This window comes from Festucalex cinctus, chromosome 14 (assembly GCF_051991245.1).
Source record: "Festucalex cinctus isolate MCC-2025b chromosome 14, RoL_Fcin_1.0, whole genome shotgun sequence".
NCBI lineage: Eukaryota > Metazoa > Chordata > Actinopteri > Syngnathiformes > Syngnathidae > Festucalex > Festucalex cinctus.
The window spans coordinates 152,407-175,324 of NC_135424.1; the positions used below are offsets into that span (position 1 = coordinate 152,407).

A 22,918-nucleotide genomic window follows, 5' to 3' on the forward strand; every position below is an offset into this window, starting at 1 on the left:
TTGAACGACATGGCTTTTTTTTTTTTTTTTTTTTAAACCCTTACTATAAATCATGGCACTCTTGGTTTAAAGATAAATACAAGTGGAAATTGCATCTACACACACATATCTCCCAATTAAGCTTAATTTTCCCATCACAACTTACTCTATTTAATATGTACACATTTAATTATTATTACATGTCAGCATTTTCCTTCTGAGTCAACTGACGGTCAAGCGATGCAGCTGGCTTTATTGATTTGGTTGAAGTGGTGACTGCATGACAGATGACTTGACAACCATTTTGTGACTTTGTGTTTTTGACGCGCGTAGTTCGTCATCCGTCACGCGTTGCAAAGGGCGCCGTCGCAACACGTCCATCCGGGCCGCGAGCACAAGTCCGGCGTGGCGCAGCCTTTCTCGCCGTTGTCTGCGCGGCAGAGCAAAAGCACAAAAGTCAAACGTCTGCTTCAAGCGTCCGGCCGTATGGTGACCTTTGACCTCTAGTGTAGCAGCGCTGCCTGGCGCCGCTGCAGCGCAGGGTCGGCGGCAGCATCGCCAGCGGGTCTTTGCCGAAACACTCGATGTCAAATTGCGCTGTCGGGACGCAAAAGAGGCGCGTTGGAGGGAAGGTTTCCGAGGCGGGAAAGTCGTCGGCGAGGACAACAAACCTGAGCAGACGGACAGCAACAGCAGCAGGAACAGGAACAGCTTCATGTCGGATCTCAAAGTGGGAAATGGCGCCCGTCCCTCAAACCGGACCACATTTATTGGCTGCGCTGCGCACGCGCCGGACTCGGGTCAGCGTCCACTTGGTGTTTGTTTAACCTTTCGTTCATGTTAATCATTGGCGCCTTTCGTCAGATTGGCCTCCAAAGTGGACGTCACGGACACAAAATGCACGACGCCGAGGAAGGAACGGAAAGAAGGAAGGTCCCGACCAATTCCTTCCATTCCACCTTGGCTGTGCAAGCAATTGGCGTCCGACAGCCGCGAGCTTTCCATCCAAATCAAGTGACCCGCTTTTCCTTTCGTGCCGAAAAAGGCAACCGGAAGTTCGTCGACCCCTCGCCCGTTCCAGCTGCAAATGATCTGGAGCAGGGGTGCCCCCATCCAGCTTCTTTTCCAGCTGGTCTCCCTCCTCCATCACACCTGAGTCAAACGAGCAGCTCACCAATCAGGTGTGTCAGAGGAGGGGGAACCTCGAGTAACTTGAGGCTGGCCTCAACTCAGGTGTGGTCCAGATGAGCGCAACGGCGTCTCAAGGAACCTGCTGCATCTCGCCCAAAGACCAGTTTTTGGCCAGCGGGTTCCGTCCCTCTACCTGTTCAAACCAATAACCAATCGTGGCTCCGTTTGCTGACCAAACCCAGAAAACGGGCGAGCCAACAGCCAGTGTTGAATGAGTTTTTAAAGGTTGTGCATGACAAATAATAACGTTATCACATTCATTCGAGACCAAATGTGATCTTCTTGCTGTTAAAAAAAAAAAAAAAAGTCTCACAGTCAAGTAACTCTTTCAAACTCTCAGCCAAGTGTTACGGACCAAGCCTGGCCAGTTTAAAAGCCATTCAGGCCAAAAGCGCCTGGCATAACAGAACATATAACAAAACAGAACAGAACATATAACAAAACATAACAGAACATATAACAAAACATAACAGAACAGAACATATAACAAAACATAACAGAACATATAACAAAACATAACAGAACATATAACAAAACATAACAGAACATATAACAAAACATAACAGAACATATAACAAAACATAACAGAACATATAACAAAACATAACAGAACATATAACAAAACATAACAGAACATATAACAAAACATAACAGAACAGAACATATAACAAAACATAACAGAACAGAACATACAACAAAACATAACATAACATATAACATAACATATAACAAAACAAAACAAAACATAACATAACATATAACATAACATGCCTCGCGACATTTTCGAGGCGTCCAAAAGGAGTAAAGTTGCAGTGCCGCACTTTGGCACAGGGGGGCGATGTTGGTAAGCAATGAAAAGAAAAGCTGCTTGTTGAGTCTGTCACACGATGAAGACGTGACAAGGATCGAACACAAGAAAGCAAGTTTTGATTGTTGCCGTTAAGCCTTCCACGTTTCCACAAATCCATTTTTCCCAACATGTCCATGAAAAAAACCTTGTCTACTTGGAGGACGAGGGCTGGTGCCGTTTTGTAGAAAATTTCACGCCCTATTAAAACAAAATGAAAGTGCTAATAAATGCATTTTTGACGCAACATCGTCAACAACGAGCGGCCGGAGAATTTAATGTTGCTTCTTCTAGAAGAGGACGTTGCTGATGCTTTTTTTTTTGGTGACGTCACGAGGAGGCGAAGGCTGATTGGACAGCGATGCGGTCGCGTTACTATTGCGTATGCGGAAGAGCCTTCGCGCTCGCGTCCGTGTTGTTGCTAGCAGATCTCGGTTGGCGAACAAAACAGGTGAGTCGCATCACGTTCACACTTGGTTCGAAGTCATGTTCATGACGTCATGCGCGAGAACCAGCACCGAGTTCATTAGCTAGCAAGTGAGGCCGTCTTGGCAAAAAAACAAAAAAACAAAACAGAGCTTCCTTCGCTTCTGCGCATCCTCTGCGAAATGAGGGCAAAAGAGACGAATTGTTGAGGGAAATCTTGAGCTAAATATAGATCAGCAGTCGTGGGACGTTGTGAATTTCTAGGAATATTATTTGGATGTGTTTCCTAATCATTAGGGATGGCGAGAGGCGTAGTTTGCCATGAGGCAAGGCAGGAAGTTGCTTGGGCCCACTTAACCAGCAGGGGCCCCCAGAGGGCCACCATATTTGACACAAACCACATTAGCAGTGCAGAAATGACAAAATTAGCCATGTCAAATTTCCTGATTCAGGTGTTGTTTTTTTCCCATAAAAAAAAAAAAAAAAGCATAAATAATCATATTTTTTGTCATTATTTTTATTTTACAATGACATCATAATCATTATTGGAAATTCGGGTTTGAGAGAAAATAATCTGTTTTTTCTTGTTAGGCAAAATCGAAAAGCCCAACATGGTTGTTTAAAAAAAAAAAAATCTTACTATTCATGTTTATTTTTATCTATTTATTTAATAATTTTTAAAAAAGCCTTTTTTAAAAAGCGCCTTTAAAGACCATGAATAGTATGCGGGTTTTTTTAAACAACCATGTAAGGCATTCTTTCAAAAAATAAAAAGACCTTTTTTTTTTTAAAGACCATGTATAGTAAGGCATTAAAAAAAAAACTGACCATGTTTAGTAAGGTTTTTTTTTTTTTTTTTTTGAAGACCATGTATAGTAAGGCGTTTCAAAAAAAAACTGACCATGTATAGTAAGTTTTTTTTTTTTTTTGAAGACCATGTATAGTAAGGCGTTTAAAAAAAAACTGACCATGTATAGTAAGTTTTTTTTTTGTTTTTTTTTGTTTTTTTTTTTTGAAGACCATGTATAGTAAGGCGTTTAAAAAAAAACTGACCATGTATAGTAATATATTTTTTTTTTTGAAGACCATGTATAGTAAGGCGTTTAAAAAAAACAACTGACCATGTATAGTAATTTTTTATTTTTTTTGAAGACCATGTAAGGCGTTTAAAAAAATGACCATGTATAGTAAGTTTTTTTTTTTTTTTTTTTGAAGACCATAGTAAGGCATTTAAAAAAATAAATAAAAAATGACCATGTATAGTAAGGTTTTTTTTTTTTTTTTTTTTTTGAAGACCATGTATAGTAAGGCGTTAAAAAAAAAAAAGACCATGTATAGTAAGTTTTTTTTTTTTTTTTTTTTTTTTTTTTTTTTAAGACCATGTATAGTAAGGCGTTTAAAAAAAAAACTGACCATGTATAGTAAGGTGGGGTTTTTTTTTGAAGACCATGTATAGTAAGGTGTTAAAAAAAAAAAAAAAACTGACCATGTATAGTAAGGCGTTTAAAAAAAATAATAAAAAATGACCATGTATAGTAAGTTTTTTTTATTTTTTTTTGAAGACCATAGTAAGGCGTTTAAAAAAAAAAAAAAAATGACCATGTATAGTAAGGTTTTTTTTTTTTTTTTTGAAGACCATGTATAGTAAGGCGTTTAAAAAAAAACCAGACCATGCATAGTAAGGCGTTTAAAAAAATAAATAAAAAATGACCATGTATAGTAAGGTTTTTTTTTGTTTTTTGTTTTTTGAAGACCATGTATAGTAAGGCGTTTAAAAAAAAAACAGACCATGCATAGTAAGGCGTTTAAAAAAAAAAAACTGACCATGTACAGTAAGGCGTTTAAAAAAAATGACCATGTATAGTAAGGTTTTTTTTTTGTTGTTGTTGAAGACCATGTATAGTAAGGTGTTTAAAAAAAACAAAAAACTGACCATGTATAGTAAGGCATTTAAAAAAACAAAAAACTGACCATGTATAGTAAGGCATTTAAAAAAATAAAAAATGACCATGTATAGTAAGGTTTTTTTGTTTTTTTTTGAAGACCATGTATAGTAAGGCGTTTAAAAAAAACTGACCATGTATAGTAAGTTTTTTTTTTTTTTTTTTGAAGACCATGTATAGTAAGGCGTTTAAAAAAAACTGACCATGTATAGTAAGGCGTTTAAAAAAAAAAACTGACCATGTATAGTAAGTTTTTTTTTTTTTTTTTTTTTTTGAAGACCATGTATAGTAAGGCGTTTAAAAAAAACAAAAAACTGACCATGTATAGTAAGACGTTTAAAAAAAAAAAAGACCATGTATAGTAAGGTTTTTTTAATTTTTTTATTTTTTTGAAGACCATGTATAGTAAGGCGTTTAAAAAAAAAAAAACTGACCATGTATAGTAAGGCGTTTAAAAAAAATGACCATGTATAGTAAGGTTTTTTTTGTTTTTTTTTTTTGAAGACCATGTATAGTAAGGCGTTTAAAAAAAAAAAGACCATGTATAGTAAGGTTTTTTTTTTTGTTTTTTTTAAGACCATGTATAGTAAGGCGTTTAAAAAAAAACTGACCATGTATAGTAAGGTGGGTTTTTTTTTTGAAGACCATGTATAGTAAGGTGTTAAAAAAAAAAAAAAAACTGACCATGTATAGTAAGTTTTTTTTATTTTTTTTTGAAGACCATGTATAGTAAGGCGTTTAAAAAAAAAACAGACCATGCATAGTAAGGCGTTTAAAAAAAAAATAAAAAATGACCATGTATAGTAAGGTTTTTTTTTTTTTTTTTTTTTTTTTGAAGACCATGTATAGTAAGGCGTTAAAAAAAAAATGACCATGTATAGTAAGGTTTTTTTTTTTTTAAGACCATGTATAGTAAGGCGTTTAAAAAAAAAACTGACCATGTATAATAAGGCGTTTAAAAAAAAAAAAAAGACTGTATAGTAAGGTTTTTTTTTTTGTTTTTTTTTTAAGACCATGTATAGTAAGGCGTTTTAAAAAAAAACTGACCATGTATAGTAATATATTTTTTTTTTTGAAGACCATGTATATATAGTAAGGCGTTTAAAAAAAACAACTGACCATGTATAGTAATTTTTTATTTTTTTTGAAGACCATGTAAGGCGTTTAAAAAAAATGACCATGTATAGTAAGTTTTTTTTTTTTTTTTTTTGAAGACCATAGTAAGGCATTTAAAAAAATAAATAAAAAATGACCATGTATAGTAAGGTTTTTTTTTTTTGGTTTTTTTTGAAGACCATGTATAGTAAGGCGTTTAAAAAAAAAAAAGACCATGTATAGTAAGGTTTTTTTTTTTTTTTTTTTAAGACCATGTATAGTAAGGCGTTTAAAAAAAAACTGACCATGTATAGTAAGGTGGGGGTTTTTTTTGAAGACCATGTATAGTAAGGTGTTAAAAAAAAAAACAAAACTGACCATGTATAGTAAGGCGTTTAAAAAAAATAATAAAAAATGACCATGTATAGTAAGTTTTTTTTTTTTTTTTTTTGAAGACCATAGTAAGGCGTTTAAAAAAAAAAATAAAAAATGACCATGTATAGTAAGGTTTTTTTTTTTTTTTTTTTTTTGAAGACCATGTATAGTAAGGCGTTTAAAAAAAAAACAGACCATGCATAGTAAGGCGTTTAAAAAAAAGAATAAAAAATGACCATGTATAGTAAGTTTTTTTTTTTTTTTTTTGAAGACCATAGTAAGGCGTTTAAAAAAAAATAAAATGACCATGTATAGTAAGGTTTTTTTTTTTTTTTTTTGAAGACCATAGTAAGGCATTTAAAAAAATAAATAAAAAATGACCATGTATAGTAAGGTTTTTTTTTTTTTTTTTTTTTTGAAGACCATGTATAGTAAGGCGTTTAAAAAAAAAAAGACCATGTATAGTAAGGTTTTTTTTTTTTTTTTTTTAAGACCATGTATAGTAAGGCGTTTAAAAAAAAAACTGACCATGTATAGTAAGGTGGGGGTTTTTTTTGAAGACCATGTATAGTAAGGTGTTAAAAAAAAAAAAAAAACTGACCATGTATAGTAAGGCGTTTAAAAAAAATAATAAAAAATGACCATGTATAGTAAGTTTTTTTTTTTTTTTTTTTGAAGACCATAGTAAGGCGTTTAAAAAAAAAAAAAAATGACCATGTATAGTAAGTTTTTTTTTTTTTTTTTTGAAGACCATAGTAAGGCATTTAAAAAAATAAATAAAAAATGACCATGTATAGTAAGGTTTTTTTTTTTTTTTTTTTTTTGAAGACCATGTATAGTAAGGCGTTAAAAAAAAAAAAGACCATGTATAGTAAGTTTTTTTTTTTTTTTTTTTTTTTTTTTTTTTTTTAAGACCATGTATAGTAAGGCGTTTAAAAAAAAAACTGACCATGTATAGTAAGGTGGGGTTTTTTTTTGAAGACCATGTATAGTAAGGTGTTAAAAAAAAAAAAAAAACTGACCATGTATAGTAAGGCGTTTAAAAAAAATAATAAAAAATGACCATGTATAGTAAGTTTTTTTTATTTTTTTTTGAAGACCATAGTAAGGCGTTTAAAAAAAAAAAAAATGACCATGTATAGTAAGGTTTTTTTTTTTTTTTTTGAAGACCATGTATAGTAAGGCGTTTAAAAAAAAAACAGACCATGCATAGTAAGGCGTTTAAAAAAATAAATAAAAAATGACCATGTATAGTAAGGTTTTTTTTTGTTTTTTGTTTTTTGAAGACCATGTATAGTAAGGCGTTTAAAAAAAAAACAGACCATGCATAGTAAGGCGTTTAAAAAAAAAAACTGACCATGTACAGTAAGGCGTTTAAAAAAAATGACCATGTATAGTAAGGTTTTTTTTTTGTTGTTGTTGAAGACCATGTATAGTAAGGTGTTTAAAAAAAACAAAAAACTGACCATGTATAGTAAGGCATTTAAAAAAACAAAAAACTGACCATGTATAGTAAGGCATTTAAAAAAATAAAAAATGACCATGTATAGTAAGGTTTTTTTGTTTTTTTTTGAAGACCATGTATAGTAAGGCGTTTAAAAAAAACTGACCATGTATAGTAAGTTTTTTTTTTTTTTTTGAAGACCATGTATAGTAAGGCGTTTAAAAAAAACTGACCATGTATAGTAAGGCGTTTAAAAAAAAAAAACTGACCATGTATAGTAAGTTTTTTTTTTTTTTTTTTTTTTTGAAGACCATGTATAGTAAGGCGTTTAAAAAAAACAAAAAACTGACCATGTATAGTAAGACGTTTAAAAAAAAAAAAGACCATGTATAGTAAGGTTTTTTTTGTTTTGTTTTTTTTGAAGACCATGTATAGTAAGGCGTTTAAAAAAAAAAAAACTGACCATGTATAGTAAGGCGTTTAAAAAAAATGACCATGTATAGTAAGGTTTTTTTTGTTTTTTTTTTTTGAAGACCATGTATAGTAAGGCGTTTAAAAAAAAAAAGACCATGTATAGTAAGGTTTTTTTTTTTGTTTTTTTTAAGACCATGTATAGTAAGGCGTTTAAAAAAAAACTGACCATGTATAGTAAGGTGGGTTTTTTTTTTGAAGACCATGTATAGTAAGGTGTTAAAAAAAAAAAAAAAACTGACCATGTATAGTAAGTTTTTTTTATTTTTTTTTGAAGACCATGTATAGTAAGGCGTTTAAAAAAAAAACAGACCATGCATAGTAAGGCGTTTAAAAAAAAAATAAAAAATGACCATGTATAGTAAGGTTTTTTTTTTTTTTTTTTTTTTTTGAAGACCATGTATAGTAAGGCGTTAAAAAAAAAATGACCATGTATAGTAAGGTTTTTTTTTTTTTAAGACCATGTATAGTAAGGCGTTTAAAAAAAAAACTGACCATGTATAATAAGGCGTTTAAAAAAAAAAAAAAGACTGTATAGTAAGGTTTTTTTGTTTGTTTTTTTTTTAAGACCATGTATAGTAAGGCGTTTTAAAAAAAAACTGACCATGTATAGTAATATATTTTTTTTTTTGAAGACCATGTATATATAGTAAGGCGTTTAAAAAAAACAACTGACCATGTATAGTAATTTTTTATTTTTTTTGAAGACCATGTAAGGCGTTTAAAAAAAATGACCATGTATAGTAAGTTTTTTTTTTTTTTTTTTTGAAGACCATAGTAAGGCATTTAAAAAAATAAATAAAAAATGACCATGTATAGTAAGGTTTTTTTTTTTTGGTTTTTTTTGAAGACCATGTATAGTAAGGCGTTTAAAAAAAAAAAAGACCATGTATAGTAAGGTTTTTTTTTTTTTTTTTTTAAGACCATGTATAGTAAGGCGTTTAAAAAAAAACTGACCATGTATAGTAAGGTGGGGTTTTTTTTTGAAGACCATGTATAGTAAGGTGTTAAAAAAACAAACAAAACTGACCATGTATAGTAAGGCGTTTAAAAAAAATAATAAAAAATGACCATGTATAGTAAGTTTTTTTTTTTTTTTTTTTGAAGACCATAGTAAGGCGTTTAAAAAAAAAAATAAAAAATGACCATGTATAGTAAGGTTTTTTTTTTTTTTTTTTTTTTTTGAAGACCATGTATAGTAAGGCGTTTAAAAAAAAAACAGACCATGCATAGTAAGGCGTTTAAAAAAAAGAATAAAAAATGACCATGTATAGTAAGTTTTTTTTTTTTTTTTTTGAAGACCATAGTAAGGCGTTTAAAAAAAAATAAAATGACCATGTATAGTAAGGTTTTTTTTTTTTTTTTTTGAAGACCATAGTAAGGCATTTAAAAAAATAAATAAAAAATGACCATGTATAGTAAGGTTTTTTTTTTTTTTTTTTTTTTGAAGACCATGTATAGTAAGGCGTTTAAAAAAAAAAAGACCATGTATAGTAAGGTTTTTTTTTTTTTTTTTTAAGACCATGTATAGTAAGGCGTTTAAAAAAAAAACTGACCATGTATAGTAAGGTGGGGTTTTTTTTTGAAGACCATGTATAGTAAGGTGTTAAAAAAAAAAAAAAAACTGACCATGTATAGTAAGGCGTTTAAAAAAAATAATAAAAAATGACCATGTATAGTAAGTTTTTTTTTTTTTTTTTTTGAAGACCATAGTAAGGCGTTTAAAAAAAAAAAAAATGACCATGTATAGTAAGTTTTTTTTTTTTTTTTTTGAAGACCATAGTAAGGCATTTAAAAAAATAAATAAAAAATGACCATGTATAGTAAGGTTTTTTTTTTTTTTTTTTTTTTTGAAGACCATGTATAGTAAGGCGTTAAAAAAAAAAAAGACCATGTATAGTAAGTTTTTTTTTTTTTTTTTTTTTTTTTTTTTTTTAAGACCATGTATAGTAAGGCGTTTAAAAAAAAAACTGACCATGTATAGTAAGGTGGGGTTTTTTTTTGAAGACCATGTATAGTAAGGTGTTAAAAAAAAAAAAAAAACTGACCATGTATAGTAAGGCGTTTAAAAAAAATAATAAAAAATGACCATGTATAGTAAGTTTTTTTTATTTTTTTTTGAAGACCATAGTAAGGCGTTTAAAAAAAAAAAAAAATGACCATGTATAGTAAGGTTTTTTTTTTTTTTTTTGAAGACCATGTATAGTAAGGCGTTTAAAAAAAAAACAGACCATGCATAGTAAGGCGTTTAAAAAAATAAATAAAAAATGACCATGTATAGTAAGGTTTTTTTTTGTTTTTTGTTTTTTGAAGACCATGTATAGTAAGGCGTTTAAAAAAAAAACAGACCATGCATAGTAAGGCGTTTAAAAAAAAAAAACTGACCATGTACAGTAAGGCGTTTAAAAAAAATGACCATGTATAGTAAGGTTTTTTTTTTGTTGTTGTTGAAGACCATGTATAGTAAGGTGTTTAAAAAAAACAAAAAACTGACCATGTATAGTAAGGCATTTAAAAAAACAAAAAACTGACCATGTATAGTAAGGCATTTAAAAAAATAAAAAATGACCATGTATAGTAAGGTTTTTTTGTTTTTTTTTGAAGACCATGTATAGTAAGGCGTTTAAAAAAAACTGACCATGTATAGTAAGTTTTTTTTTTTTTTTTTTGAAGACCATGTATAGTAAGGCGTTTAAAAAAAACTGACCATGTATAGTAAGGCGTTTAAAAAAAAAAAACTGACCATGTATAGTAAGTTTTTTTTTTTTTTTTTTTTTTTGAAGACCATGTATAGTAAGGCGTTTAAAAAAAACAAAAAACTGACCATGTATAGTAAGACGTTTAAAAAAAAAAAAGACCATGTATAGTAAGGTTTTTTTAATTTTTTTATTTTTTTGAAGACCATGTATAGTAAGGCGTTTAAAAAAAAAAAAACTGACCATGTATAGTAAGGCGTTTAAAAAAAATGACCATGTATAGTAAGGTTTTTTTTGTTTTTTTTTTTTGAAGACCATGTATAGTAAGGCGTTTAAAAAAAAAAAGACCATGTATAGTAAGGTTTTTTTTTTTGTTTTTTTTAAGACCATGTATAGTAAGGCGTTTAAAAAAAAACTGACCATGTATAGTAAGGTGGGGTTTTTTTTTGAAGACCATGTATAGTAAGGTGTTAAAAAAAAAAAAAAAACTGACCATGTATAGTAAGTTTTTTTTATTTTTTTTTGAAGACCATGTATAGTAAGGCGTTTAAAAAAAAAACAGACCATGCATAGTAAGGCGTTTAAAAAAAAAATAAAAAATGACCATGTATAGTAAGGTTTTTTTTTTTTTTTTTTTTTTTTTGAAGACCATGTATAGTAAGGCGTTAAAAAAAAAATGACCATGTATAGTAAGGTTTTTTTTTTTTTAAGACCATGTATAGTAAGGCGTTTAAAAAAAAAACTGACCATGTATAATAAGGCGTTTAAAAAAAAAAAAAAGACTGTATAGTAAGGTTTTTTTTTTTGTTTTTTTTTTAAGACCATGTATAGTAAGGCGTTTTAAAAAAAAACTGACCATGTATAGTAATATATTTTTTTTTTTGAAGACCATGTATATATAGTAAGGCGTTTAAAAAAAACAACTGACCATGTATAGTAATTTTTTATTTTTTTTGAAGACCATGTAAGGCGTTTAAAAAAAATGACCATGTATAGTAAGTTTTTTTTTTTTTTTTTTTGAAGACCATAGTAAGGCATTTAAAAAAATAAATAAAAAATGACCATGTATAGTAAGGTTTTTTTTTTTTGGTTTTTTTTGAAGACCATGTATAGTAAGGCGTTTAAAAAAAAAAAAGACCATGTATAGTAAGGTTTTTTTTTTTTTTTTTTTAAGACCATGTATAGTAAGGCGTTTAAAAAAAAACTGACCATGTATAGTAAGGTGGGGTTTTTTTTTGAAGACCATGTATAGTAAGGTGTTAAAAAAAAAAACAAAACTGACCATGTATAGTAAGGCGTTTAAAAAAAATAATAAAAAATGACCATGTATAGTAAGTTTTTTTTTTTTTTTTTTTGAAGACCATAGTAAGGCGTTTAAAAAAAAAAATAAAAAATGACCATGTATAGTAAGGTTTTTTTTTTTTTTTTTTTTTTTGAAGACCATGTATAGTAAGGCGTTTAAAAAAAAAACAGACCATGCATAGTAAGGCGTTTAAAAAAAAGAATAAAAAATGACCATGTATAGTAAGTTTTTTTTTTTTTTTTTTGAAGACCATAGTAAGGCGTTTAAAAAAAAATAAAATGACCATGTATAGTAAGGTTTTTTTTTTTTTTTTTTGAAGACCATAGTAAGGCATTTAAAAAAATAAATAAAAAATGACCATGTATAGTAAGGTTTTTTTTGTTTGTTTTTTTTTGAAGACCATGTATAGTAAGGCGTTTAAAAAAAAAAAGACCATGTATAGTAAGGTTTTTTTTTTTTTTTTTTTAAGACCATGTATAGTAAGGCGTTTAAAAAAAAAACTGACCATGTATAGTAAGGTGGGGGTTTTTTTTGAAGACCATGTATAGTAAGGTGTTAAAAAAAAAAACAAAACTGACCATGTATAGTAAGGCGTTTAAAAAAAATAATAAAAAATGACCATGTATAGTAAGTTTTTTTTTTTTTTTTTTTGAAGACCATAGTAAGGCGTTTAAAAAAAAAAAAAAATGACCATGTATAGTAAGGTTTTTTTTTTTTTTTTTTTTGAAGACCATAGTAAGGCGTTTAAAAAAAAATAATAAAAAATGACCATGTATAGTAAGGTTTTTTTTTTTTTTTTTTTTTTTTGAAGACCATGTATAGTAAGGCGTTTAAAAAAAAGAATAAAAAATGACCATGTATAGTAAGTTTTTTTTTTTTTTTTTTGAAGACCATAGTAAGGCGTTTAAAAAAAAATAAAATGACCATGTATAGTAAGGTTTTTTTTTTTTTTTTTTGAAGACCATAGTAAGGCATTTTAAAAAATAAATAAAAAATGACCATGTATAGTAAGTTTTTTTTTTTTTTTTTTTGAAGACCATAGTAAGGCATTTAAAAAAATAAATAAAAAATGACCATGTATAGTAAGGTTTTTTTTTTTTTTTTTTTGAAGACCATGTATAGTAAGGCGTTTAAAAAAAAAAAGACCATGTATAGTAAGGTTTTTTTTTTTTTTTTTTTAAGACCATGTATAGTAAGGCGTTTAAAAAAAAAACTGACCATGTATAGTAAGGTGGGGTTTTTTTTTGAAGACCATGTATAGTAAGGTGTTAAAAAAAAAAAAAAAAACTGACCATGTATAGTAAGGCGTTTAAAAAAAATAATAAAAAATGACCATGTATAGTAAGTTTTTTTTTTTTTTTTTTGAAGACCATAGTAAGGCGTTTAAAAAAAAAAAATGACCATGTATAGTAAGGTTTTTTTTTGAAGACCATAGTAAGGCGTTTAAAAAAAAAATAAAAAATGACCATGTATAGTAAGGTTTTTTTTTTTTTTTTTTTTTTTGAAGACCATGTATAGTAAGGCGTTTAAAAAAAAAACTGACCATGTATAGTAAGGTGGGGTTTTTTTTTGAAGACCATGTATAGTAAGGTGTTAAAAAAAAAAAAAAAACTGACCATGTATAGTAAGTTTTTTTTATTTTTTTTTGAAGACCATGTATAGTAAGGCGTTTAAAAAAAAAACAGACCATGCATAGTAAGGCGTTTAAAAAAAAAATAAAAAATGACCATGTATAGTAAGGTTTTTTTTTTTTTTTTTTTTTTTTTTGAAGACCATGTATAGTAAGGCGTTAAAAAAAAAATGACCATGTATAGTAAGGTTTTTTTTTTTTTAAGACCATGTATAGTAAGGCGTTTAAAAAAAAAAAACTGACCATGTATAATAAGGCGTTTAAAAAAAAAAAAAGACTGTATAGTAAGGTTTTTTTTTTTGTTTTTTTTTTAAGACCATGTATAGTAAGGCGTTTTAAAAAAAAACTGACCATGTATAGTAATATATTTTTTTTTTTGAAGACCATGTATAGTAAGGCGTTTAAAAAAAACAACTGACCATGTATAGTAATTTTTTATTTTTTTTGAAGACCATGTAAGGCGTTTAAAAAAAATGACCATGTATAGTAAGTTTTTTTTTTTTTTTTTTTGAAGACCATAGTAAGGCATTTAAAAAAATAAATAAAAAATGACCATGTATAGTAAGGTTTTTTTTTTTGTTTTTTTTTGAAGACCATGTATAGTAAGGCGTTTAAAAAAAAAACAGACCATGCATAGTAAGGCGTTTAAAAAAAAGAATAAAAAATGACCATGTATAGTAAGTTTTTTTTTTTTTTTTTGAAGACCATAGTAAGGCGTTTAAAAAAAAATAAAATGACCATGTATAGTAAGGTTTTTTTTTTTTTTTTTTGAAGACCATAGTAAGGCATTTAAAAAAATAAATAAAAAATGACCATGTATAGTAAGGTTTTTTTTTTTTTTTTTTTGAAGACCATAGTAAGGCATTTAAAAAAATAAATAAAAAATGACCATGTATAGTAAGGTTTTTTTTTTTTTTTTTTGAAGACCATAGTAAGGCATTTAAAAAAATAAATAAAAAATGACCATGTATAGTAAGTTTTTTTTTTTTTTTTTTTGAAGACCATAGTAAGGCATTTAAAAAAATAAATAAAAAATGACCATGTATAGTAAGGTTTTTTTTTTTTTTTTTTTTTTGAAGACCATGTATAGTAAGGCGTTTAAAAAAAAAAAGACCATGTATAGTAAGGTTTTTTTTTTTTTTTTTTTAAGACCATGTATAGTAAGGCGTTTAAAAAAAAAACTGACCATGTATAGTAAGGTGGGGGTTTTTTTTGAAGACCATGTATAGTAAGGTGTTAAAAAAAAAAAAAAAAAACTGACCATGTATAGTAAGGCGTTTAAAAAAAATAATAAAAAATGACCATGTATAGTAAGTTTTTTTTTTTTTTTTTTTGAAGACCATAGTAAGGCGTTTAAAAAAAAAAAATGACCATGTATAGTAAGTTTTTTTTTGTTTTTTTTTGAAGACCATAGTAAGGCATTTAAAAAAATAAATAAAAAATGACCATGTATAGTAAGGTTTTTTTTTTTTGTTTTTTTTTGAAGACCATGTATAGTAAGGCGTTTAAAAAAAAAAAGACCATGTATAGTAAGGTTTTTTTTTTTTTTTTTTAAGACCATGTATAGTAAGGCGTTTAAAAAAAAACTGACCATGTATAGTAAGGTGGGGTTTTTTTTTGAAGACCATGTATAGTAAGGTGTTAAAAAAAAAAAAAAAACTGACCATGTATAGTAAGGCGTTTAAAAAAAATAATAAAAAATGACCATGTATAGTAAGTTTTTTTTATTTTTTTTTGAAGACCATAGTAAGGCGTTTAAAAAAAAAAAAAATGACCATGTATAGTAAGGTTTTTTTTTTTGTTTTTTTTGAAGACCATAGTAAGGCGTTTAAAAAAAAAAATAAAAAATGACCATGTATAGTAAGGTTTTTTTTTTTTTTTTTTTTTTGAAGACCATGTATAGTAAGGCGTTTAAAAAAAAAACAGACCATGCATAGTAAGGCGTTTAAAAAAAAGAATAAAAAATGACCATGTATAGTAAGTTTTTTTTTTTTTTTTTTGAAGACCATAGTAAGGCGTTTAAAAAAAAATAAAATGACCATGTATAGTAAGGTTTTTTTTTGTTTTTTTTGAAGACCATAGTAAGGCATTTAAAAAAATAAATAAAAAATGACCATGTATAGTAAGGTTTTTTTTTTTTTTTTTTTGAAGACCATAGTAAGGCATTTAAAAAAATAAATAAAAAATGACCATGTATAGTAAGGTTTTTTGTTTTTTTTTTTGAAGACCATAGTAAGGCATTTAAAAAAATAAATAAAAAATGACCATGTATAGTAAGTTTTTTTTTTTTTTTTTTTGAAGACCATAGTAAGGCATTTAAAAAAATAAATAAAAAATGACCATGTATAGTAAGGTTTTTTTTGTTTTGTTTTTTTTGAAGACCATGTATAGTAAGGCGTTTAAAAAAAAAAAGACCATGTATAGTAAGGTTTTTTTTTTTTTTTTTTTAAGACCATGTATAGTAAGGCGTTTAAAAAAAAAACTGACCATGTATAGTAAGGTGGGGGTTTTTTTTGAAGACCATGTATAGTAAGGTGTTAAAAAAAAAAAAAAAAAAATGACCATGTATAGTAAGGCGTTTAAAAAAAATAATAAAAAATGACCATGTATAGTAAGTTTTTTTTTTTTTTTTTTGAAGACCATAGTAAGGCGTTTAAAAAAAAAAAATGACCATGTATAGTAAGTTTTTTTTTTTTTTTTTTTGAAGACCATAGTAAGGCATTTAAAAAAATAAATAAAAAATGACCATGTATAGTAAGGTTTTTTTTTTTTTTTTTTTAAGACCATGTATAGTAAGGCGTTTAAAAAAAAAACTGACCATGTATAGTAAGGTGGGGGTTTTTTTTGAAGACCATGTATAGTAAGGTGTTAAAAAAAAAAAAAAAAAAATGACCATGTATAGTAAGGCGTTTAAAAAAAATAATAAAAAATGACCATGTATAGTAAGTTTTTTTTTTTTTTTTTTTGAAGACCATAGTAAGGCGTTTAAAAAAAAAAAATGACCATGTATAGTAAGTTTTTTTTTTTTTTTTTTTGAAGACCATAGTAAGGCATTTAAAAAAATAAATAAAAAATGACCATGTATAGTAAGGTTTTTTTTTTTTTTTTTTTTTTTGAAGACCATGTATAGTAAGGCGTTTAAAAAAAAAACAGACCATGCATAGTAAGGCGTTTAAAAAAAAAAACTGACCATGTACAGTAAGGCGTTTAAAAAAAATGACCATGTATAGTAAGTTTTTTTTTTTTTTTTTTGAAGACCATGTATAGTAAGGCGTTTAAAAAAAAATGACCATGTATAGTAAGGCGTTTAAAAAAAAAAACTGACCATGTATAGTAAGTTTTTTTTAATTTTTTTATTTTTTTGAAGACCATGTATAGTAAGACGTTTCAAAAAAAAACTGACCATGTATAGTAAGTTTTTTTTAATTTTTTTATTTTTTTGAAGACCATGTATAGTAAGGCGTTTAAAAAAAATACTGTATAAAAATAAAACATATAAATATATAATAAATATAAATAAATAATATAAATAAATAATTAATATATAATATATATAAATATAAAAAATATATAGTAAGGCATTTTTTAATGACCATGAATAGTAAGGCGTTAAAAAACAAAACAAAAAAAAACAACAAATAGGAAGGCGTTTGTTTTTTGAAGAAGCGTGTATAATAAGGTGTTTTTTTTTGTTTGTTTTCCAAATGACTATGTATAGTGAGGCGTGAGATGAATAGTCAGTTTTTTTAAAATAAAGTAATAAATGACCATGACGATTAGTAATGATTTTTTTTTTGAATTTAATTTGTATAATCATCACTTTTGAATAACATGCTTCAAGGTCGTTTGCTGTCTCCCCCTAGTGGCGACCCCCGCCATGGGACCAGAGCGAGTTTTCCCACCTTGCGAGGATGACGACAAAAGCCCCCCCGACGGCGACGCGGTCGGGGGGGCGGCGTGGAGCGGGGGCGAGGAGGATCAGGAGGGCGAGCAGGTCCCTTCGGACGAGGACGGCTACTCGTACCAGCCCCTCAGTCAGGATGGGGACGAGGCGGCTGCGGCGGCGGCGGCGGGGGGGGACGGCGCTCTCCGGCGCAGGATGGAGGTGGGTGGGGTCGGCTGGCAAAGTTGCACTTTCGCTCGCTCGCTCGCTCACCCTTGTTGCGGCGCAGGTGATGGGTCTGCACCTCCCCGAGGCTCCGCCCTCCGACAGCGACGAGGACGACCCCGAGTCGGCGGCGGCCGAGAGGAGCCGCGCCTCCATCCCCATGGATGACGGTCGGTTTGGATTTTTGCTTCATCAAAACGCCTTTTTTTCAATCTCCGCCATTTGTCCAAATCTCCCTTGAGCGTCTCAACGCGCAAACGGCGTCGCGGTACGCTTGCCAAATTGCCGGTGCGCGTTTTGATCATCCACCGACTTCCATCGAGATCACAAAGTGCAATATTAGCCCAGTAGGCATCCAGATGTGCGCTTGAAGCAGAGCAGAGTGCCCCGTCGTTCAAGTCGCCGGCAGTAAACGTGACGCTCACCGAGTTCACAAAATGACATGAAAACGCAACCAAAACTGTCCTGGCTCAGAGTTTCCCAAAAGATCGACGTCAGACTGCGGCGGATTCGCAGGCTGCCGCAGCACGGACGTAAAAAAAAAAATAATAACATGCCGGACTGCTCATGCCAAGCAAGAAGCGAAGCTGGCGGCGGCCATCTTGCCTTGCCACACCTCCAGAAAATTGTATACGTTGACTTTTCCGCTGCTACTTTTCACGTTATTTTCTTCCTCTGCGGCGACAATAACATAATAACGCTCGTAACAATGAGTATAAAATAAGTATAAATGCACATTTCATCAGCAAGAACGTGAATATGAATTTTCTCGTTCCAAGTGTGCCGAAAGATTCATCATGTTGTCAGAAGCATCAACAATGAAATGAAATGAAAAGAAACAACGGCTGCGAAATATAAGCCCAACTTGTACAAGTTACATTTTTGATATTCTTGATGCAAACAATGAAGTCGATTTTTTGCTGATGGTGATTTCAGTGAAAAAAATGGGCCGTAAGATGTCGTGAATCGCAACTGACGTTTGTTGTCGGTTTGTTTGCTCCGGCAGCCCACGTGGAGCTGGTGAAGCGGACGATGGCGGCGGTGGCGCTGCCGTCGCCGGGCGTGCCGGCGTGGGCCCGCCAGATCTCCGACGACCAGTGGCGGGACGCCGTCCGGCGCGCGCTCGGCGCCCGCCACCACAGCTGAGACGGCGATGACGATGACGCCGACGACGCCGCCGCCGACGATGACGCCGCCGATGACGCCGACGCCGACGATGACGCCGACGATGACGCCTTCCTCGCCTTCACTTTCTTCCCCTTCACGGCCGGCTGACAAACGTTTCAACATGCGCGCTTGATTTGCGCTTCAGGCGAGTCGCTTTGGTTCCTTCAAACTGGCTGCAAAAGAAGCCACGCCTCCTCCCTCCCTCAAGTGGGACTTTTATTTGTCGCAACTGAATCAAAGTGTTGAAATGAATCTTTCGTGTTTTGTCGTGTGAATAAACGAATCTTCCGTCGGCAGCTTTTTTCTTATTTGTGGCCACAAAAGCAGCGAGCGAGCGAGCGAGCGAGCGAGCGGCGCTTTTTGCTTCAGACGTGCGTGCGCATTGTTTGGATCGGGTCCTCATCGGACTCCCGTTAACCAAGTCGGGTCCTGGAGAGCCCCCGTCCGGCCTGCTCTTCCCGTCTCCCTCCTCCGATGCAGCTGAATGGAATGATCGGCTCATCTTCAAGTTTTGCACAAGTGTGCTGACGATCCTGATGGTCAATCAGGTGTGTTGGTGGAGGGAACCACTCAAAACAGGCTGGACGGACGGACAGGGGCTCTTCAGAACCCAACTTGCGTTTTGTGGTTTTGAGGTGGACTCCATCAAACGGCGCCACGACAAACAAGTGATTGGTCGCCAGCGACCCACTGGGTGACCCACAACATGCGTGCAATTGGTCCAATGATGAGGTCGCCCCCGTGTGGGGAAAAACCCCCAAACCAAATTGTCATGTGGTGGTGAAATTGTGACTTGACAGCAGGAAGTCGGCGCGGGAACGCCAATCGCAAGTCCCGCTCACCACTTTCAATCGGCGACACTTGATGGCAGAAGTTCATTCAAAACATTGATCGATTGATTTTCACACTAATGTGCTTCTTTGAAAATAATTAAGTTGATGTTCCTCCACAGCTGGGGGGGGCGGGGCCAGCGGAAGAGCCGTGATTGGCGATGGGCGTGGCCCAGCACCTTTCAAACAGCAGCGGCCCAGAGCCTCCTGATTGGCTGTGAGGAAGTGCTCCGCCCTCTTGTGGGCCTCCAAAGCTTTGATGGTGTAAACGTCCTGCGGAAGCTCCGACTTCCTGCGAGTCGTCGTCGCCGCCGCCCTCGACTCCTTCGCCGTCTACACGCACACACGCGGGTTGGCTGAGGGTGGCGTTGATTGATTGATTGATTGCTTACCAGGGCTGCTTGGCTGGCCACCACCTTCTTGAGCAGCGTGGGAAGGTCGCCATCCGCAGACGGCGTGCTGCACAACTACACGCACGCAATTAGCGCACCTGGCGAGCGCGCTTCCCCTGGCTGAAAAGTGGAGGAGGAGCTCACGAGTCGTTCTCGACGTGTCAACGGCGACGTGCGTTACTTGTGACGCTGACGACGCTGGCGGCGTCGCTGATCAAACTCATGACGTGGTCGTCGGTCCAGTAGCAGAGCGCACGTCGGCGACCTGCGCGCACGCCGCCGACGGCTTCTTTCTCATTTGGCCAGCCGGCGGACTTTGCGGAAGTGGGCGGGTTCCATCACGTCCAGGATCTCCTTGGGGCTGCGCGTCTTGGGCCAGAACTTCAGCAGGCCCGCCCTCACCTTGGAGGGGGCGGGGGTCAGAGGTCAAACGGCCGCCGATCTTCATCTTTTTCTTGGATGCCATTTTGCTTGAAAAAACAAAACAAAACAAAAAAAAAAAAAAAAACCCTCACAACCTCGTCTTGTGTCTCGTTTCCCGCTTGTTGTCATTTTTTGTTTTGTTTTTGCAAGATGGCGTTTTCACGCCTGCGCTGCTCCGTGTTCAACTTTGGTCGTTTCCGGTTCATCTGGCAAGATTTGAAAACTGCTCGTGTGACAAGTCCAAAAAAATAAAAATAGCACAGGCGAGCGGCCATTTTGTCATTGGTGTGTGCGGGATCTCACCGACAGGACAAAGTTTTGGTCCATGTACTTTTTGGCCACGTTGGCTTGGAAGTGGGCCGACTCCAGGAAGCCAAGGAAGAACTCGTAAACCAGCTGAAAAGATGAGACGCCGTCATGCAGATGAGGCCAGGCGACCTCCAGCGCCGGCTCCTCCTCCTCGGGGTCAAACTCCGCCCCCGCGGGCTTGGACGATGGCGGGAGAGTCCGGAACAAGTTGACTGAAAAGTGACAAGCAGGAAAAGAAACGTCAATCGCAAAATTTGATCGCGCGGCACCGCTGGAAAGGAGCGATTATGCAAAGTGGCGCCCTCTTGTGGCACAACAAACAATCGACGCGTCTTGTGATGTCACAAGTCCCAATTCAGATTGGAATCATTCCAGTTTTGCAAATGGACAGAGAATACCAAATGCACTTGATGCACGCGAGGTCACCGGCGAGCGTTGAGGGCGGGAAGTTTGCCGAGTTCCCGGTCGGCGCCGACGCGAGAGCGACCGTGACGTCGTTCCTTCTTCGGCCCGCCGCAATACTTGATCCTGCGCAGCTGAGCGGGCGGCGGCAGCGCTTGCCGGCGCCCTGCACGCGCACACACGTGGAATCGTTTGGGATCGGCCGATCCGGCGTCAAGCCTTCAGGACCGCACGAGACGTTCCCACGGATTTTGTTTTCCAGCTGCAGCGTTGGGAAGCAGCTGCGATTGTCTCGTGTTCTTTTGAGAGCGTCCGGTCACCAAAAAACAGCCACAGGACGTGAACGGACTCGAGTCAAGTGCAAACAAACAAGTCTGCCTCGACCGGATATGAAAGACAAAACAAAAGTAAAAAAAAAAAATGCACTTCAGACTGCACGTGCCAATCGATCGTCAAGCAAACACGCACACCTGAAACGAGACGCAGCACGTCGACTTTTTTTTTTTTTTCCCAAGGGGAAGAAAGACGACATGACTCACCTGCTGGCTGTCGTCTGCAGGAAGGTCCTTGTCGGCGGCCATGTTGGCATCAGCGCTGTTGGCGCCGCTTTCCTGTTCAAAAGCAAAACAAACGCGGACGTGAGCAGGAAACGTGACGGCAACGTTGAGCAAACTGCGCCTTCAGGTTTCATGAAATGACGGAACATATTTGGACAGGTCATATTTCAACAATCCTGATCGGGGACTTTTTAGTTTGGAGAAGCAGCTTTTTTTTGGGGGGGGGGGGTTGGGGTTGGTTTGGTTTTCTTTGTCAATATTGATTATATTCATATTGCGCGTTAATAGGTGGCACTGCAGCACACTTTTTCACGCATTTGCATGCCTGCGTGATTTCAAATGTCAATTTCAAAATACTCAGCACAGCATTGACGACACATGGAGAGATTTTCAGACACATTTCAAATCAACATCTTTCAATGTTCAGTCAAATGAATCACGTGTCGTTGAAATGTGGAAGCATGCTAACGTGACCTTCATCATCGTCATCATTTAATTAATGGTGTGTTTTGTTAAGCTGAAAAGGTCAAGGCTCATCTTCAGCAGGGTCACAGCAGCTGTCGGGCGAGATTGCCGTTGTCATGGCAACCGCGGTTCGCTTCGGAGTGACTGAATGAGTCTGACGTCATCCGAGCCAACTGGCCGCGCGGCTAACGTTAGCATCGCGTTTGTGGCTTTGCCGCACAGTGAACCGAACGTCGCGCCGTCAGCCGCTACCAATTTGTTTGTTTGTTTGTTTGTTTGTTTTTGAATGATTATTAAGGTCTCGCTGTGATATGAGCGGGCGGCGAGCTCGCACTCGCGCCCGTTACGTCAGAGCCTGAGCAGGCGAGCTCGCAGCTAGCTATAGCAGCCGCCCGAAGGCATGAAAACGCAGAACGTCGACGAGGGGCGCCGCTCACCTTGTCTGTCTTGATTTTGTTGGGCATTCTGCTCGTTTTGCGGGCTCTTCGGCGGACGCTGCGACGGCGTGCCTCGGACTTCCTGGTGCCGCCACCTCATTGGCCGCCGGCGTCCACATCCGCCTAGCAACCCCGCGGAGGCCTTTTTGTGATTGGCCGCGTCTGCGCAAGGCGGCAAGGCGGCAAGGCGGCAAGGCCTCCCTCCTCCCAGCAACACACCTTCAACGTGAAGATCGCCAGCAGCACAAACTAAAGCAACACAGCGATGACGTACGTCAGCACAGCTACACTGACGTCATAGCTCAAATGTCAATTTCAAACAGCAAATGGACGACATGTTTTGTCATTTATGCAAACGCGACGATGCATCGCCAGAAGCAGTCACTGACTGCTTTATTTGGCCCCCATTTGACCAAAGTGGATTCATA

General features: G+C 34.1%; 3 protein-coding genes across 4 annotated transcripts; 1 reads left to right on the top strand and 2 right to left on the bottom strand.

The window, feature by feature from the left end:
* Positions 1-206: 206 nt before the first annotated feature.
* LOC144001005 (uncharacterized) lies at positions 207-792 on the bottom strand. Its single transcript, XM_077494892.1, has 3 exons — positions 651-792; positions 481-576; positions 207-409 (listed from the first exon to the last, which is right to left on the bottom strand). The coding sequence occupies exons 1-3, from the start codon at positions 694-696 to the stop codon at positions 324-326; spliced, it is 228 nt and encodes a 75-aa protein (XP_077351018.1). The 5' UTR covers positions 697-792; the 3' UTR covers positions 207-323.
* A 1,519-nt stretch (positions 793-2,311) lies between these two features.
* mea1 (male-enhanced antigen 1) lies at positions 2,312-18,971 on the top strand. Its single transcript, XM_077494891.1, has 4 exons — positions 2,312-2,468; positions 17,264-17,505; positions 17,573-17,678; positions 18,515-18,971. The coding sequence occupies exons 1-4, from the start codon at positions 2,402-2,404 to the stop codon at positions 18,652-18,654; spliced, it is 555 nt and encodes a 184-aa protein (XP_077351017.1). The 5' UTR covers positions 2,312-2,401; the 3' UTR covers positions 18,655-18,971.
* A 660-nt stretch (positions 18,972-19,631) lies between these two features.
* Positions 19,632-22,575, bottom strand: LOC144001003 (uncharacterized). Of its 2 annotated transcripts, none has more exons than XM_077494889.1 (5): positions 22,491-22,575; positions 21,571-21,642; positions 20,624-20,841; positions 19,898-20,367; positions 19,632-19,838 (listed from the first exon to the last, which is right to left on the bottom strand). In XM_077494889.1, the coding sequence occupies exons 1-4, from the start codon at positions 22,515-22,517 to the stop codon at positions 20,118-20,120; spliced, it is 567 nt and encodes a 188-aa protein (XP_077351015.1). In that variant the 5' UTR covers positions 22,518-22,575; the 3' UTR covers positions 19,632-19,838; positions 19,898-20,117. The 2 variants fall into 2 exon arrangements, with proteins under 2 accessions (XP_077351015.1, XP_077351016.1); XM_077494890.1 differs by having other exon boundaries at positions 19,898-20,526.
* Positions 22,576-22,918: the final 343 nt, after the last annotated feature.